At 41.7% G+C, this 19,445-nt stretch overlaps 1 protein-coding gene across 1 annotated transcript in view; it reads right to left on the bottom strand.

The window, feature by feature from the left end:
* The window catches only part of LOC122935343 (acetylserotonin O-methyltransferase-like), a 66,982-nt gene that overhangs the window by 35,275 nt on the left and 12,262 nt on the right, over positions 1–19,445 (bottom strand). Inside the window, exons 2-3 of the mRNA XM_044291109.1 lie at positions 13,213–13,361; positions 3,056–3,178 (exon numbers count right to left, since the gene is read on the bottom strand). Of these exons, the coding sequence (XP_044147044.1) occupies positions 3,056–3,178; positions 13,213–13,361 (272 nt within the window). The remainder of the gene's footprint in view (positions 1–3,055; positions 3,179–13,212; positions 13,362–19,445) is intronic.

Here is a 19,445-nt window from a genome sequence, read left to right as displayed (position 1 = left end):
CAAAATTGTTTCTCCATCTGCCATTAACCCTGTGGAACACCTAAAGGGTTAACAAAGTTTGTAAACCCAGTTTTGAATACCTTGAGGGGTTGTTGTTTCTTAGATGGAGTCACTTTTTTGGAATTTCTATTCTCGGGGGGCTTGAAATGGGACATGGTATAAACAAAACCAGCCCTGCAAAATCTGCCTTCCAAAACGTACCGTATTTTTCGCCCCATAAGACGCACTTTTCCCCCCCAAAAAAATCAGGGGGAAATGCCCCTGCGTCTTATGGGGCGAATGCTGACAATTTAACATCGCTGGATGCGATGTAGAGTGAGCGGGGGCCGGGGGAGGGACTGGGAGGAGGAGCTGGGGGCCGGGAATAGCGGCGGGGCGGTGCAATTAATGTACTATAGCCCCGCCCCGCCGCTCCGGTTAATAATATTAAATGTCTTATTCAATTAAAATATATTAGATATGCCCCCTTACTCCTATATTGCTAATCGTACCTTAAATCCTATTCCTAGGTGCTGTAATGCAGGCCGGGGGCGGGCGGCAGCGTAACTCCTTGATGTCACGTGCCTGCGCCGCCTACTTTATGAATGAAGCAGGCGGCGCAGGCAAGTGACGTCAGCGAGTGACGCGCCGGCCGCCCGGACTGCATTACAGCACCTAGGAATAGGATTTAAGGTACGATTAGCAATATAGGAGTAAGGGGGCATATCTAATATATTTTAATTTAATAAGACATTTAATATTAGTATACTGGGGGCGACAGAGGCGGGGGCGGCGGCGGCGGGTGGGCAGGTGGTTTGATCGAGCTGATCCGTGGATGGCACAGTTAGGGGGGGGGGGTCTGTGGATGCCACTGTTATGGGCTGGGGGGCTGTGGATGGCACTGTTATGGGGTGGGGGGTCTGTGGATGGCACATAATTAACAGTGCCACCCACAGATCCCCCCTGTAACAGTGCCACCCACAGACCCCCCTCCTGTAACAGTGCCATCCACAGATCCCCCCATAATAGTGTCCGTCATCCACAGATCCCCCCCATAACAGTGTCCGTCATCCACAGATCCCCCCCATAACAGTGTCCGTCATCCACAGATCCCCCCCATAACAGTGTCTGTCATCCACAGATCCCCCCATAACAGTGTCCGTCATCCACAGAACCCCCATAACAGTGTCCTTCACAGATCCCCAGTAATAGTGCCACCCACAGACCACCATTAGTTCCAAACCCACCAAAAGCACACCTTTTGGTTAAAAATAATTTTTTTCCTATTTTCCTCCCCAAAAACCTAGGTGCGTCTTATGGGCCGGTGCGTCCTATAGGACGAAAAATACGGTATATAGCGTTCCCCTCCTTCTATGTCCTCCCGTTTGGCCAAATAGTAGTTTAGGACCACATATGGGGTGTTTCTGCAAATTAAAGAATCAGGGCAACCCATATTGAGTTTTATTTGGCAGTTAACCCTTGCTCTGTTCCTGGAAAAAATGTAATTCTTAAATTTTATGTCCATTTGACATGTGGAAGACTTAAAGGGTTAACAAAGTTTGTAAAGTCAGTTTTGAATACCTTGAGGGGTTGTAGTTTCTAAAATTGGGTTATTTTTGGGTGGTTTCTATTACGTAAGCCTCACAAAGTGACTTCAGACCTGGACTGGTCCATAAAAAGTGGTATTTAGAAAATTTCAGAAAAATGTCAAAATTTGCTTCTTAACTTCTAAGCTATGTAACATCTCCAAAAAGGCATTCCTAAAATGATACAAACATGAAGTAGACATATGGAGAATGTAAAGTCATCACAATTTTTGTAGGTATTACGATGTATTACAGAAGTAGAGAAACTGAAACTTTGAAATTTGCAAATTTTTCCAGAGCGGCCTGGGTAAATCAAAGCATTTTAAAGTTATAAGCACTTAAAGTGACACTGGTCAGATTTGCAAAAAATGGCCAAGTCCTTAAGGTGAAATATATCCACTCAAATGTACCATTAACATAAAGTATGATGTGTCTAGAGAAAACAGTCTCTGCGTAAAAGTGACATATGTCAGAGTTGCAAAAATAAGCTCTATCAGGAAGGGTTTAAAGATCTTAAAGGGATTCTGTCAGCAGGATTAACACTATAGCGATATTTATATGTGCCCATCAGTCTCTTTGCTGTGTTTGAAATGATACCACTGTTACTGCTCTGTGTGTGTGTTAGATTCCTTTAAAAATCGATCTTATTGAAATGTCAATTACCTTGGTCAGGAGCCCAAGGGGTTGTCCTACGATCTGTTGGAGCCCAGCCATGCCCATCGATCCGGAGCCCAGCACCGCCTACCACTTAATTTATTCACTCTACTTGCCCTGACGCCATTTTTTCTCAGTGCCATAGTCTCGCGCAGGCGCAGTGTACACTGTAGTCTGCACCCATGCGGACTACTGATTCCGGCTTCGACGAGTCAACTGCGCATGCGCCAGCTTTCATTTTCTGGTGCCAGCTTGGTGCGCAGGGAGCTGGTGCATGCACAGCTGACCAAGGTAATTTACATATCAATAAGATCGATTTTTATAAGAATTTAACACACAGAGCAGTAACAGTGGTATCATAAATATCGCTATAGCGTTAATCCCGGTGACAAAACCCCTTTAATACAGAAATGTAACTTTAAGAACATTAAAGAAAGAAACATTTGGGAATTCAAGCCGATAACAATGTTCCAGTCATTGACACAAGTCTAACCTCTTCATTTATAACATCTTGATTTAATGCAACCAGATCCAGCGTAAAAGGATGCATCTGTATTTCTTAAATGGCACAGATCTGTTTTAATTCTGGTTTTGAGATTCTATGTTGGATCTCAAAACTAAAATTAACACTGTAGATGTGAAAATACTTTAATTATTTTGTAAACCGACCTGATGAAGGAGCCTCTGTCTTTCAAAAGCTTTCAAATATAATGTTTCCTGTTAGACAGTAAAGGCATAACTGCTACCGTATAATACTTTTGTATTTTTTTTAACACAACATAATTTTATATCACATTGATTTTGCAAAGTCATTTTCCTGCAGATTATGAGCTCACCGGGTCTACAAGACTGATAAACCTTCGTCAGTAGTTTAATGCATTTTTCTTCTGTCCAGTCATGAATAATCCTGGCCAAAATAAACAGGTCTGCCTCAGGAATAGCATCATTAAAGAAGTCTCCTTTGGTAAAGAAGAAAATACATTGTCAACTAAACAAAATTACCAATACATTTCATAATCAAATAATGTCTAAAAGAAAAGTCAGCAGTTCATGGTTTAATAAATCATAGTGTATTCCAGTTATAACACCACCACTACCACTGGAAAGAAGAGACAGCTATTCTTCAGCTATTTTATATTTTATGGCATGATCACTTTATAGTTACAGTAGGTCTACATAAGCAATATTAGACACCATTGTCATACAAACATCTGCTTATTTGCAGTCATTTTCTATTATATCCTATGAGTAAGTTAAATTGTTAAGTATATTATATGGACAAAATCATTCGGACAGATATGTTAATCATTAAATGCAGGTATTTTATTCAGCATTTCAATCCCATTGACACAGGCGTATATAATAAAGCATCTAGCCATGCAATTGAGTGTTGGACTGGCCCACCGGAGGACTGTAGAATTCTCCAGTGGGCTCTTTCCTATTAATACTATTTGGCCCTATCCCTGCTATTATAGCTTCTAAACAGGAAGAAGCTGCTTTCTCTTAGTGAGAAAGGGAAGGCCACCAGCCCGGGACCTTCTACAGCAGACTAAATGTATGGCCCAAGCTGTCATTCTTTTCTCTCCATGCTGTCCATTCACTCCTGTAATGCAGCTGACAGAATATTCTAGAAAACAAATATATAGCACTATATTGAATATAGTGCTATACAGTATATTCATTTTTTAGAATATTTGTAATCTTTTTCTATCTGAAGTCATGATTCCTCCCTGCTTAAGTTGCTTCTGGGCCAATGACTCATTGGCCCACAAGCAAGAAGGAATCATGTGTTCAGATGGAAAAAATGACAAATATTCAATATAACAAATATATTGCACTAGATTCTAAATATTTGCAAAAGTGGCGATATTCGCGAGAAGAATTTGCTTTTCGAATATTCGTGCTAAACACTACTGAGGAGGAATTACCTTGCAAGAAACTTGAGCAAGGAAGTAGGTAAGTGTTTACTCTGCATGTGTATCTATGTGTCTGTAACTGTATATATAAGACTAAGTATTCATATGTTTGTATGTACCATGTATGCTTGTGTGTATGTATGAGACTATCTACGTGCTTGTGTGTGTGTATATAAAAATTTACGTATGTGTTTGTGTGTGCATTAGTGATGAGCGGCATATTTCGTGAATTTTTCACATAATATTCGCAATAAATTAGTGAATTCTAGAATTTGCGATATCCAGTCATAATTTTCACGATTGCGCAAATCGGCACTAATGATGCGCATATTTTTTGCGTAATAGATGCAACTTCACATTTTATCAGGTCTAAGTAGATATTACTGATTGGTGCACTAAGTATTGTTGTGACATCACAGCACTATGTCTGTAGCATGTATGTATGGACAGCAGAAAAACAGTAATTCCTATCACACTACCTAACACCCTGCACTGGAACCAGCAATCAGCTACACTATATCACTATTTAACCTACACTGACTATCTCCCACTAACTATCTGTAATATATATATATATATATATATATATATATATATATATATGAGCTAACAAACTATCTAATGTAATTGGATAAGGAATAGCATCCAGATGAAAGCACAGAGGACAGCAATGTCACAGCTCTCTCTCAGAACTGCAAAAAAACTACAGAAAATGGCTGCTGGGGAGTTTCTTATATAGTAAATGGGTGGGCAATTTGACAAAGCGAAGGTGAAAACCGGGTCGGGTGACAGACAGGAAACTGGTCTAAAAGAATCTATGCAAATATGCATAAAGGCGGTCTGCACTACCCAGAGTGAACCATATACAGTACAGACCAAAAGTTTGGACACACCTTCTCATTCAAAGAGTTTTCTTTATTTTCATGACTATGAAAATTTTAGATTCACACTGAAGGCATCAAAACTGTCAATTAACATTAATGTGGAATTATATACATAACAAAAAAGTGTGAAACAACTGAAAATATGTCATATTCCCATGTGAGCCAGTTTCTTTGTAGTGCTTGATGGTTTTTGTGACTGCACTTGGGGACACTTTTAAAGTTTTCCCAATTTTTCGGACTGACTGACCTTCATTTCTTAAAGAAATGATGGCCACTCGTTTTTCTTTACTTAGCTGTTTTTTTCTTGGCATAATACAAATTCTAACAGTCTATTCAGTAGGACTGTCAGCTGTGTATCCACCTGACTTCTCCACAACGCAACTGATGGTCCCAACCCCATTTATAAGGCAAGAAATCCTACTTATTAAACCTGGCAGGGCACACCTGTAAAGTGAAGACCATTTCAGATGACTACCTCTTGAAGCTTATCAAGAGAAGGCCAAGAGTATGCAAAGCAGTAATCAAAGCAAAAGGTGGCTACTTTGAAGAACCTAGAATATGACATATTTTCAGTTGTTTCACATTTTTTTGTTATGTATATAATTCCACATGTGTTAATTCATAGTTTTGATGCCTTCAGTGTGAATCTACAATTTTCATAGTCATGAAAATAAAGAAAACTCTTTAAATGAGAAGGTGTGTCCAAACTTTTTGTCTGTACTGTGTGTGTGTGTGTGTGTATATATATATATATATATATATATATATATATATATAATGTAGCAAAATGAGAACATTTTTTTTTGGTGTGGCCAGTAGATCTCTCTACTCTGCCAATATGACATGATAATCTTAAGCAAGGAGGAGCAAATGTGGCAGTGTAAGCGGAAGAGGTGGATGTGGCAGTGTAAGCGGAAGAGGCGGAGGAGGTAGCCAACTATTTTATTTTAGTCTTCTTAATTTATATATTTTTTTGGGGGTATGTGGAGGCCCAAAAACAATGGGAAATGGCAAAGAGAATGCACAAAGTGCACTGGAGTATAACCATGGCTGGGTGCAGCTGATATACCTTTCTACTCTGCCAATATAAGATATAATTATCTTGAGCCAGGAGGTGGAGGTCCGAATGGAGGAGGAGGAAGACGTAGCGGTGTAGGTGGAAGAGGCAGAGGAGGTAGCCAACAATTTTTTTTTCTTTATTTTTTTTTATATTTATTTTTTTGCTTATTTATTTTTTTGCTTTGTGGTTTGTGGAGGCCCCACACCATTGGAAAATAGCAAAGAGAATGCACAAAGTGTGCTAGAGTATAACAATAGCTGGGTACAGCCGGTGTACCTCTCTAATCTGCCCAAGGTACGGACAAGTCTGATGGTATCCATGCCTGGTTCATTTTAATGAACGTGAACTTGCCCACGTTGGCTGTGGACAGGTGAATGCACTTGTCCGTAATCACTCTCCCTGCTGCGCTTAATACAAGTTTGGGGACAATACACTTGCAGGGCAGGCCAGAACCTCCATGTGTTAACGGCAAGCTCAGGCCATGTGACCAATTTGGAGACCTAGAAGTTAAATGGGGCAGACCTATCACTCAGTACAGGCAGACATGCGCACACATACAGTTCCACCATGTTGCTGAAACACTGACACCTGCTAAGACGGTCCATATCAGATGGGAGGTGTAATGTCTGTGTCCTCTGTATCACCCAGCCACGCTTTAGTGATGCCCTTGAGCTGATTTGGATGTCACCCTGCTGTGAACGCGGATCTTCCTCATCATCAAAACTGCGCCCTGGCTGGACAGTTGCATACCTGGCTACTGTTGGTGCAAAAATCCACCCTCCAAGCCACCTTTGGATGACTGATCTGAAAACCATGGGAATGATCTCTGTTCCTCCTCCTCTCCCTCCTGTGCCACATCATCCATCATCGCCCAAAGTGTTTTTTCAAGTAGACATAAAAGTGGGATAGTAACACTGAGGACGGCGTTATTGGCGCTGGTCATGTTTGTGGAATACTTGAAACAGTGCAACATGGAACACACATCCTGTATGAAGGCCCAATGGATGGTGGTGAAGTGGTGCTGTTCCACAGAGCGACTTACCCATGCTTGTTGCAGTTGAAATTCTACTATCGCCTACTGTTGCTCGAACAATCTCTCCAGCATGTGCAAGGTGGAGTTCCACCTTTTGGGTATGTCATATATGAGATAGTGAGCGGGAAGGCAGAAGTTACACTGCAGCGCAGACAGGCAAGCAGCAGGGTGAGAAAGCTAAAAGCATGCACTAACGATCAACACTTTCTCCAGCAGCTCTGACATATTGGGTTAATTTTTCAGGAACCTCTGCACCACAAAATTCAGCACATGCACCAGGCAAGGTATGTGTGTCAAACAGGCTAGGCCCAGAGCTGCTACGAGATTTTGTGCGTTGTCGCACACGACAAGGCAGGGCTTCAGGCTCAGCGTGCCCAACCACTCATCTGTTGCCGTTTCCCCCTGGCTGTGCTGAAGTTGGTGGTGCAGGTGTTGTACTGATGTGATGAGGCAGTAGAGTATAGGAACATGAGGAGAAAGTGGAGTAGTAGTATGAGGAATAAGCAACAGGAGGCACAAGAGAAACGTCCAGCAATCCTTGGTGGTGGTAGGATGTGTGTCAAATTGCTTTCCGCCTCGGGCCCAGTCGCCGCTACATTTATCCAGAGGGCAGTAAGGGAGATACAGTTGCAAGAAAAAGTATGTGAACCCTTTGGAATTTTATGGATTTCTGCACAAATTGGTCATAAAATGTGATCTAATCTTCATCTAAGTCATAACAATAGACAATCACAGTCTGCTTAAACTAATAATGCACAAAAAAATCACAGAAAAAACTAAGATAAAAACATCCTGCACAATATGATACAAATTTGCGGATGTCCCTGGCCATATTATTGAAGAAAACCACAGAAATAAGATAATAATGCACTTATTAAAGCATATGCAAGCACTATATATGGACTAAGTCCTCACTCTGATATGATAATGTCTGAGACACTTAGTCAATATATTTTGATCAAAACACATTGATGCCCAACGGCTTAGGTAGGTTTAGCGTAGGACCCGCCTGACCTGAGACCACCTTGACATTCGGTAGGCGGGCTTAGATGTGTTTTGATCAAAATATATTGACTAAGTGTCTCAGACATTATCATATCAGAGTGAGGACTTAGTCCATATATAGTGCTTGCATCTGCTTTAATAAGTGCATTATTATCTTATTTCTGTGGTTTTCTTCAATAATATGGCCAGGGACATCCGCAAATTTGTATCATATCGTGCAGGATGTTTTTATCTTAGTTTGTTCTGTGATTTTTTTGTTTATGTAGTGTTTGCTTGAGGGAGTGGCACCTTCAAGTGTGAATGCGCACCTAGTATCTTGGGAGTAGCATTCCTCTGCACTTTTGCCCCCCTCCCCTATCCAATGAGCGCGTTAATTAGGTGGTACATATGGCTGTGCTTGCTCCTCCTCCCATTGGTTGCTTGATGCACATGGAGGTTACTAGGAGCAGCACACCATATGTGTGGCGTTTGCGCTCCTGAACATAGAAGCCCAACGGCTTAGGTAGGTTTAGCGTAGGACCCGCCTGACCTGAGACCACCTTGACGTTCGGTAGGCGGGCTTAGATGTGTTTTGATCAAAATATATTGACTAAGTGTCTCAGACATTATCATATCAGAGTGAGGACTTAGTCCATATATAGTGCTTGCATCTGCTTTAATAAGTGCATTATTATCTTAATAATGCACAAAAAATTAAATGTTACCATGATTTTATTGAACACACCATGTAAACATTCACAGTGCAGGTGGAAAAAGTATGTGAACCCTTGGATTTAATAATTGGTTGAACCTCCTTTAGCAGCAATAACTTTAACTAAACGTTTCCTGTAGTTGAAGATCAGACGTTCACAATGGTCAGGAGTAATTCTTGACCATTCCTTTTTTCAGAACTGTTTAAGTTCAGCAATATTCTTGGGATGTCTGGTGTGAATCGCTTTCTTGACCTTATGCCACAGCATCTCAATCGGGTTGAGGACAGGACTCTGACTGGGCCACTCCAGAAGGCGTATTTTCTTCTGTTTAAGCCATTCTGTTGATTTACTCCTATGGTTTGGGTCGTTGTCCTGTTGCAACACCCATCTTCTGTTGAGCTTTAGCTGGTGGACAGACGGCCTTAAGTTGTCCTGCAAAATGTCTTGATAAACTTGGGAATTCATTTTTCCTTCGATGATAGCAATCCGTCCAGGCCCTGATGCAGCAAAGCAGCCCCAAACCATGATGCCCCCACCACCATACTTCACAGTTGGGATGAGGTTTTGATGTTGGTGTGCTGTGCCTCTTTTTCTCCACACATAGTGTTGTGTGTTTCTTCCAAACAACTCAACTTTGGTTTCATCTGTCCACAGAAAATGTTGCCAGTACTGCTGTGGAACATCCAGGTGCTCTTGTGTAAACTTTAAACGTGCAGCAATGTGTTGTTTTTTTTTTTTTTTACAGCAGTGGCTTCCTCTGTGGTATGCTCCCATGAAATCCATTCTTGTTTAGTGTTTTACGTATCGTAGATTTTCTAACAGGGATGTTGGCATATGCCAGAGACTTTTGTAAGTCTTTAGCTGACACTATAGAATTCTTATTCACCTCATTGAGCAGTCTGCGCTGTGCTCTTGCAGTCATCTTTACAGGACGGCCACTCCTTGGGAGAGTAGCAGCAGTGCTTAACTTTCTCCATTTATAGACAATTTGTCTTACCATGGACTGATGCACGTCAAGGCTTTTGGAGATACTTTTATAACCCTTTCCAGCTTTATGCAAGTCAGCAATTCTTAATCGTAGGTCTTCTGAGAGCTCTTTTGTGCCAGGCATCATTCACCTCAGGCAATGCTTCTTGTGAAAAGCAAACCCAGAACTGGTGTATGTTTTTTATAGGGCAGGGCAGCTGTAATCAACACCTCCAATCCCATCTCATTGATTGGACTCCAGTTGGCTGACACCTCACTCCAATTAGCTCTTGGAGATGTCATTAGTCTAGGGGTTCATATACTTTTTCAACCTGCACTGTGAATGTTTACATGGTGTGTTCAATAAAAACATGGTATCATTTAATTCTTTGTGTGTTATTAGTTTAATACTATAGTAGTACACCGGCGCTTGCACTGAGTTTGGCTGACGCAGCGGTACCGCAACGGTATCGCCACCGTTGGATATCAAGTGAATGATGTAAGTAATGTATATGTAGGTACTGCGCGACTTGTACTCCCTATTGCTTTCTCAATCAGAATGGCACCATGAAGATACGTAATGGTTATAGCAGGGACTTACAGTTTGGTTGTGATGTCTCAATCCCAGATGCTCCTCTGTGGGTGCTGTTCTCCTGCGTCTTTCCAACTTTCTTCTTTTCTTTTTTTCTTTTTTGTTTTTGGTGCCGTGCGGGATGAGGGAAGGTTTGGGGAGCTGGGCCCTAATAGTAACAACCTTCCCTCATCCCGCACGGCACCAAAAACAAAAAAGAAAAAAAGAAAAGAAGAAAGTTGGAAAGACGCAGGAGAACAGCACCCACAGAGGAGCATCTGGGATTGAGACATCACAACCAAACTGTAAGTCCCTGCTATAACCATTACGTATCTTCATGGTGCCATTCTGATTGAGAAAGCAATAGGGAGTACAAGTCGCGCAGTACCTACATATACATGTTATTAGTTTAAGCAGACTGATTGTCTATTGTTGTGACTTAGATTAAGATCAGATCACATTTTATGACTAATTTGTACAGAAATCCATATCATTCCAAAGGGTTCACATACTTTTTCTTGCAACTGTATAACGTCCCTGCCCATGCGTACTCGTCCACATATTGCTGGTTATGTGGACCTTGCCACTGATGGCATTGCGCAACGCACACTTCATTTTTTCCACCACTTGTTTGTGCAGGGCAGGGATGGCCCCTCTGGAAAAGTAGTGACGGCTTAGAACCACATTGTGCTGGTCCTGTGTGACTCCCACCTTTTCCTTCAAACTGCACATAGAACTCAAATTACCAGACTGCCATGTGAGGTCTAGGACCTCATCATCCTTCATAATTTTTTTTCACCCACTCCTCACCCCTGCCCTTCTGGCTAGTCTGCACACGGCAGAAAGCCCCAGCAGTTGACACCTGTGTTTTGTCATCATCAGAGATGCGCTGCGGTCCTCTCATGTCCTCATCATAAGTGACTGCTGCATGACTTGGGGCTCAGTAGGGGTTGAGTTGGAAGACAGATGCCCATGGGTCACCTTCAAAATTACTATAGGTCACCGACTCAATTAACAGATTTATTAACTGTCCTATTACAGTAAGATGGATGAAAATGGAGTGTTATTTAAAAATAAAATGGCTTTGTGTCACTGACACAATTAACAAACTGATTTACTCTGCTATTATAATAAGACAGGTGCAATGGTGCAATGGTAGACTTTGGAATCCAAAAAAATTGCTTTGTGTCACTGATAAAATTTCCACTGTGATTTGCTTTGTTTCACCGACACAATAAACAGACCGATAAACCTCCTATAACGGGTAGACAAATCAGAATGCAGTGTGATGAACCCAAAAAAATTTGCTTTGTGTCACTGACACAATTAACAAACTGATTAACTATTGTATTTCCATGTCACAGGGGCAATTGAAGTGTCACCTACACAAGTAACATACTCATTTACTCTCCTATTACAGTTAGAAGGATGATTATAAAAAAAAAATTGCTTTGTCACCGACACAATGAACAGACTGATTAATTGTCCTATAACAGTTAGATGAGAATGTGTGTGATGAACCCCAAAAAATTTGCTTTGTGTCACCGTCACAATTAACAGACTGATTAACTATTGTACTTTTGTGTCACGGGGCCAATTGAAGTATTTTGCACACAAAAAATGGGTATGTGTCAACAACACAATTAACAGATGTATTAACTATTGTATTTCCGCTTCACTGGTGTAATGGGGTAGTATTGAACAGACAAATGACTACAGGTCACCCACAGATTGAAAAGCACAATTAAGTATTGTATTTCTGTGTCACTGGTGCAAAGTTGTTGTATAGCACCCACATAAATGCCTCCAGGTCAGCCAAAGACGTCGTAAAAAAATAAAAATATAACACTGTCCTTCAGTGCAGCAGTGACCTGTCCCTACACTAGTCAGAGCAGAATGGCGGTGCACCACGTGAGCCGGCATTTATGCATGCAGGGTCACATTGTGCGTCGGCCAATCACAGCCATGCCAATACTAGGCATGACTGTGATGGATTCCAAGTGCCCACAGCTTAAACACTTGTTGATTGGCTGAGCTGCAGCCTTTCAACAAACTTGATTTTAAATTCCGAACTCTAAACATGGATTTTCGCTCCAATGTCCGTGTTCAGGTTCGGATACCCGGACACTGTAATGTTTGGTATGAACCAGAACAGTGCGGTCCGGGTTTTCTCATCTCTACTCACAAACGCTCTTTTGGATGAAGAAGCGAAAATTCCCACAGACACCCTAGAAAATTTTGTAAAAGAGTGGATACTGTTTTATCTATAAAGGGGGAACCAACGCCATATTAACTCCTATGGATTTAGAATGGGGTGTCATAAAACCTCCTGCATGGGTCTCCAAATAATTTCGTCGATACAGTTTATTCATACTGCCGCTACATGATAAATGGAGAACCTGAAAAAGGTCATAAGCCTACACCGTATATTTGGCTCTCAGTGTAGATTCCACAATGTATTATGCCTTATAGGCTAAAAGAAATGCAGTACAATCTCTGTGACTGTAGCCTTGCAGCACTGGGGTCCTATTTTGGATTCTGACCAAGGACAACATCTGCAGGGCATTTTTATGTTCTCCCCTGGTTTGTGTGGGTTTCCTCCAGTTACTCCGGTTTCCTCCCACACTCCAAAAACATACTGATAGGGAACATAGATTGTGAGCCCCATTGGGAACAGCTTGATGCTAATGTCTGTAAAGAGCTGCAGAATATAGTAGTGCTGTATGAGTGCATAAAATAAATAAATGAAGATCTTAGCCATTAACAGCAATTCCATATTTTATATCCATTCACTTTGAATGTAGAATAAGAAAACTAATATAGGAATTTGAAATTTTGTAATTTTCTTTCTTTTTATATACTGCACCTTCCAGGAAATGTATCTGTTGTTCCTTGTCTGTTACGAAATGCTTCTTAACTGCTTGCACAACTTTTGGCAGGTCCATAATGGTGACTGTTGACTCCTTATATGTAGATACATGTTGTTTTGCAAGACTTCCTGTACATCCTATAAGAGAAAGGGGTGTGTAAATTGGGATATATTATGGTTTCTTAGTCCACTAAGACTACCAGCAGGCCTGGTACATATTCCCAGCACATATAATCGAAAGCAAAAAATAGGAAGGCCACACGTGTTAAATTATGCAAACTCAGTGATATATTAATCCAGTGGTGTAACCAGTGATGCATTTCATTGTTGCCTTGTTGACAAATGTGCTTTGCTAGCATAGTATAATGTTTAAAGTTTTAGTATAAAAGACCTGAAAAAAGGAATGGGTTGCTGGAGCAGAAATAGAAGGGAAGACTCCACTTCATGGTGGGGACATTCAGTTTAGGCTGATTAATAAGCATCATTAGTTGACATATGTAAGGGCTCTTCAAACAAGATGTAGGTTGCTCTCACAGGACTTCCATTCTGGAGAAGTCAGGCATTTATAGCCTGTTGGAGCTATCATGATAACTGCTGTTGACAATGAGGGAGATTTTTTCAATAATGTTGTTAGCTGCAAAAAAATGTTCTATTTTTTTGCAGATCACGGATCCATTCAAATTGCGGTCCCCAATAACCGGAACGGCTGCACAATGGCTGTGTGCATGAGGCCTTATAGTAGCATTTTAATTAATCAGACTCTGTTTCTGCTGTTCAAGAAAATTGCAATGGATTTAGTGGGTACCATAGTCAAGTCAGTCAGTCAGTCAGACACCAGTACATTTTGGTTGTTATAGATTACAGTATGCCAACCATTACCCTGAAGCTGTGTCGTTAAGAAACATGGCTTCTAAAAACAATGCAAGTGAGTTATTTTACATGTTCTCCTCCCCAGGGATCCCTATATGTCAAAGGTTATGAAAGAGTTATGCGATTTGTTTAAAATCATACATGTACGTACCTCTGTATCACTTCCAGACTGATGGGTTAGTTGAGAGCTTTAAAAAAAACTTAAGGCATGTTTTTAAATAGGTAGTTTAAAAGGATTGCCATGATTGGGAATACCTATTGCCATACCTAATGTATTTTTTTTTTTTTTAAAGGGTTTTCTCCTTTTGAATTAGTTTATGGTTGACACCAAAGAGGCTTTCTAGACATTACCAAGGAAACATATGAGACAGAAGTATCATATAGCATGTGGCCCGGATGCAAGATTGGATAACTACAGACGTGCCTATTGTCAAAGAGCATCTGCATAGAGCCCAAGATGCTCAAAGCAGAATTTGTAACCGGTCTGAAAATGGGAATAGAGTACTCATTTTGGTCCCTACGGTGGAAAGTAAGCAAAGTCTTGGCAAAGTGGCAGGGCGCTTACAGCAGTGTAGAAATGGTGGGTGAAGTAAACTAGAAAGTGCACCAACCAGATAGGAAAAAGCTTTCCTAGATTCGTCATGTTAACCTGATAAAGCCTTGGAAAGACAGGAAATCATTGGTGGCCACAAATACTCTACTTAGTGAGGTGTCACAACCAACTCTCCCTGACAAAACAGGGGAGTCACTTTCAGTAAAACAGCAACATGATGTAAAAGAGTTCCTTCAGAAAAACAAAGATACATTTTCTGAGCTATGTACCAAGCTGTACAGACCTAATAAAATACAATATTAGGACTGAGCCTAACAGTAAAGTGAACCTTAAGCCATACAGTATACCAGAAGAATGCAGAGAGGTGGTGTGCGTTGAGGTCAAGAGCTTGCATGATTTAGAAGTCATTGAAGAATCAACCAGTGAGTTGTTGAGCCCAATTGTAGTAATCTCAATGCCCAATAGGACATGGATGTTTTGTAATGACTTTAGAAAATGTTAAGAGGATGGGTAATTCACAACTTTTGATTTCACAAAGGGTTACTGGAATATACCGTTATAGGATGAGGATAAATAGAAGACTGCATTCTACACTCCAGAGTGGTTGTTTCATTATGTAGCAATGCTATTTGGGTTACATGGAGCCTCTGCTATATTTCTGCTGCACAGATGGATCTGATCTTGAGGCCACATTGACTACACAGCGGCTTATAGGGTTTCTGTCACCAGAATTAACCCTATTAAACTGGCTGACATTAGGGATGTGCTAATGTCAGCAGACCCTATCTCTCTTAATCTCATGCTTATGGATGCCCCCGTTACTGCACAACTTTAACTTTGATATGCTAAATAGCCTCTAGGTGCAGAAGGGGAGTTGATCCTGCCCCTAGAGGCTCCGTTTGCCCACCTCAAGACACGCCCTGCCGTCCTTGATTGACAGGGCCAGGCAGCGTTCATCTCCTGCCGGCCCTGTGTGCTGGTACTGCGCAGGCGTGAGATTTATCCAGCACACGGGGCCGGCAGGAGAAGATGAACACTGGCCCTGTCAATCAAGGACGGAAGGGCGTGACTTGAGGTGGGTGATCGGAGCCTCTAGGAGCAGGAGCAATGCCCCCCCCCTGCTCCTAGATTATTAGCATATCATCAAAGTTAAAATTGTGCAGTAACGGGGGCATCCATAAGCATGAGATTAGGAGAGTTAGGATATGCGGACATTAGCACATCTCAAATGTCATTGAGTTTAATAGGGTTAATTTAGGTGACAAAAACCCTTTTAATGATGTGGTAATTTTTAGTTTGGACTGGAATTTAGTTTGGACTGTAAAAATCACTGCTGCAAAGTACAGGATGTGATGGATTCAATTAGTGATGCATGCTTCATAATAAACCTTGAGAAGTGTGCGGTAGCCTAGAGGAAGCTAAATACTTTGGCTAAATCATTCGTAGAGATGAACAAAATTTGCTTTATGATAAATTAATTTTTCACAAAGTACGTTAAATCAGGTCAATCCCACCCTGTAGTTAAATCTATCTCACTATGCATCCCTGTGCATTGCAGCAATATGCATAGCTAGCCTTTTCTGGTAGCGAAACAGTTACTGTGTGTCAGAATAACAGACAGGTCACATATATGGATGTGCACATCATTGTGCAGACCACCAAATGTCCTAGCTAACCCTTGGCTAAACCAAAAGAAAAGCATACAGCAGCATTCAGTAAAGCAAAAAAATAAAAATAAAAACGCTGCACGTACCTGCAGGAGCTGTGTCACAATGAATATTTAGTGGAATAATATAAGAACATGGAGGCAGAGCCAATAAAGTAGTGGTGAAAAAAAAAGATTCTTTAATCCATGTTGTGGCAGAGCGAACACATGCTTTTAAATTCATTCTGTTAGCTGTAGTATGACTGTGCATCAGTATTAGGCTTAGTTAACACTAGTGTTGATCGAGCACGCTCATGCTCGACAGATGAACAATGACCCAAAGCATACTGCAAGCAACCAGAGTTTTTTAAGGGAAAGAAGTGGAATGTTATGCAATGGTCAAGTCAATCACCTGACCTGAATCCGATTGAGCATGCATTTCACTTGCTGAAGGAAAAATGCCCCAAGAACAAGCAGAAACTGAAGACAGTTGCAGTAGAGGCCTGGCAGAGCATCACCAGGGATGAAACCCAGCGTCTGGTGGTGTCTATGCGTTCCAAAATTCAGGCTGTAATTGACTGCAAAGGATTTGCAACCAAGTATTAAAAAGTGAAAGTTTGATTTATGATGATTATTCTGTCCCATTACTTTTGGTCCCTTAACAGGTGGGAGGCACATATGCAAACTGTTGCAATTCCTACACCGTTCACCTGATTTGAATGTAAATACCCTCAAATTAAAGCTGATAGTCTGCAGTTAAAGCACATCTTGTTTGTTTCATTTCAAGTCCATTGTGGTGGTGTACAGAGCCAAAAATGTTAGAATTGTGTCGATGTACCAATATTTATGGACCTGACTGTAAATTAACTTTGCATGATATTCAAATTTTTCCAGTGTGATGTGTATATTTTAGCGCACCCTGTGCTAAATTGCTAAAACTTAACATACCCAAAAGTCCTTTTAAGGACTGTTGTCGTGTGTGGCAGCAATATCTACTTTTAGCGCATCCTGCGCTAATTAGCGTGCAATAGTTAGGCCGCTCCAGACAGCAACATTACCATCACCACCTCTCGTGTGCACATCCAAAAAATATGGGACATCCAGTGTACTTTTTCCATAGGTGTCCTCTGCGGACAGTGACATTAGCTGCGTCACATCTCCTTGTAAAGTGTGTGCATCCAAAAATATCTGTGACATACATTGTCCTTTTTCAATTGACGGTGTCCACTTCTGACAGTGACATTAGCTGCGCCACATCAGCTGTGTAAAGTGTGCGCAGAAAAAAATGTATCTGTGACATACAGTGTACTATTTCAATAGACGGTGTCCGCTTCTGGCAGTGACATTAGCTGCGCCACATCTCCTTTTGTAAAGTGTGCACATCCAAAAATATCTGACATCAAGGGTCTTTTTTCCATAGACGGTGTCCGCTGCAGACAGTGACATTAGCTGCGTCACATCTCCTTTTGTAAAGTGTGCACATCCAAAAATATCTGTGACATACCTTGTCCTTTTTCAATAGACGGTGTCCGCTTCTGACAGTGACATTAGCTATGCCACATCTCCTGTGTAAAGTGCGCAGAATTTTTTTTATCTGTGACATACAGTGTACTTTTTCAATAGACGTGTCCACTTCTGACAGTGACATTAGCTGCACCACATCTCCTGTGTAAAATGTGTACACCCTAAAAATATCTGTGACAGTGTCCTTTTTCAATAGACTGTGTCCGCTTCTGCAACATCTCCTGTGTAAAGTGTGCGCAGAAAAAAATGATCTATGAAATACAGTGTACTTTTTTCATAGACGCTGCGGACAGTGACATTACCGGTGGTACCTCTCCTGTATAAGATTTCCTTATCCCAAATACCGGTGACATTCCCTGTAATTTTTTATTAGCCTCTGGTGACAGCATTGACATTATCTGCAGGATATCTCCTGTGTGACGTTTCCACATCCCAAATACCTTCTTAAATTTGTTTGCGCATACACTTCGAAATCCTACGCTACTGTACGTGTGACAGACTTTCAAGCATATATAACATTTTAATATGAAGAAGGCGAGCAGTAAGGGATGGGGCAGTGGCCGTGATGCTGATGGTGCACACAGAGCTTCATGTCCCAGTTTGCAGGGTGTCGCAGGACAAAACTCTTGAAGTCAGACCAGTGCGACCAGGTGGTCGGTTGGATTGCAGCAGATAATGCTTCCAGTCGGTTAAGCACCACCCTGTCTTCCACCAAGTCCAGACTCAGTAGCCAAGAGTCTGCTCAACACAATTCTCATCCTGATCCTCCTTCCTTCCACAATGGAGAGTCTGGGCAAACAAGTGATCCCACATTCGGATATTCCGAGGAGCTCTTTTCTGCGCCATTCCTTGATTTCGCTCTCTCGCCAAGCAAGCTTGAAGAAGGAAATATCTTGTGCCCTGATTCCCAAACTCTTGAGCATCCACAGACACGAAGGTGGCATTGGGGAATGGCAATTACTGTTTAATGAGGTGGATTATGATGAGACACAGTTGCCAATAAGTAAAACGGCATTTACTGTCTCAAGAGGTTGATGAAGAGGATGAGACACAGTTGTCAATCACTGAGGTTGTGGTTAGGTCAACAAGTCAGGAGGATAACCAGAGTGAGGAAGAGGAGGTGGTGAACGGTGAAGTCACTGACCCAACCTGGGAAGGTGAAAAGCCGAGCGAAGACAGCAGTACAGAGGGGGGAGGGATCTGCTGCACCGCAACAGGCTGGAAGAGGCAGTGGGGTAGCAAAAGGGAGAAAACTGGCCACACCAAACAGGCCCGCAACTGTTCCATGGAGCACCCCCTTGCAGAAATCTCCCTTGCCAAGGGGTAGGTGTTCTGCAGTATGGCACTTTTTTAGGGAAAGTGCGGACGACGAAAGAGTAGTGGTTTGCAAACTGTGCTGTACCAAAATGAGCTGGGGTGTGAACACTAGCAACCACACCACCACCAGCTGTCACGGTCCCTCCTGTGAGAGAGGTGAGAAGATCGGATAGACTTGCTGCACGTGAGGCCAACTGACAGGTCCCTCTGTTTTCCTCTATGTATATTGTTGTTTGGAAGGATCTCACCTCTCCTCAGGCACTGTTCATTATCAGTGATGAGGCTCTATTTAGATTTAGAGTTTTCCGTGGGAAGAGACAA

The sequence above is a fragment of the Bufo gargarizans genome, chromosome 4 (genome assembly GCF_014858855.1).
Source record: "Bufo gargarizans isolate SCDJY-AF-19 chromosome 4, ASM1485885v1, whole genome shotgun sequence".
In the NCBI taxonomy this organism is placed as follows: domain Eukaryota; kingdom Metazoa; phylum Chordata; class Amphibia; order Anura; family Bufonidae; genus Bufo; species Bufo gargarizans.
Note: the sequence above shows the minus strand (reverse complement) of the source record. Positions and strands in the feature narration are given on the sequence as shown.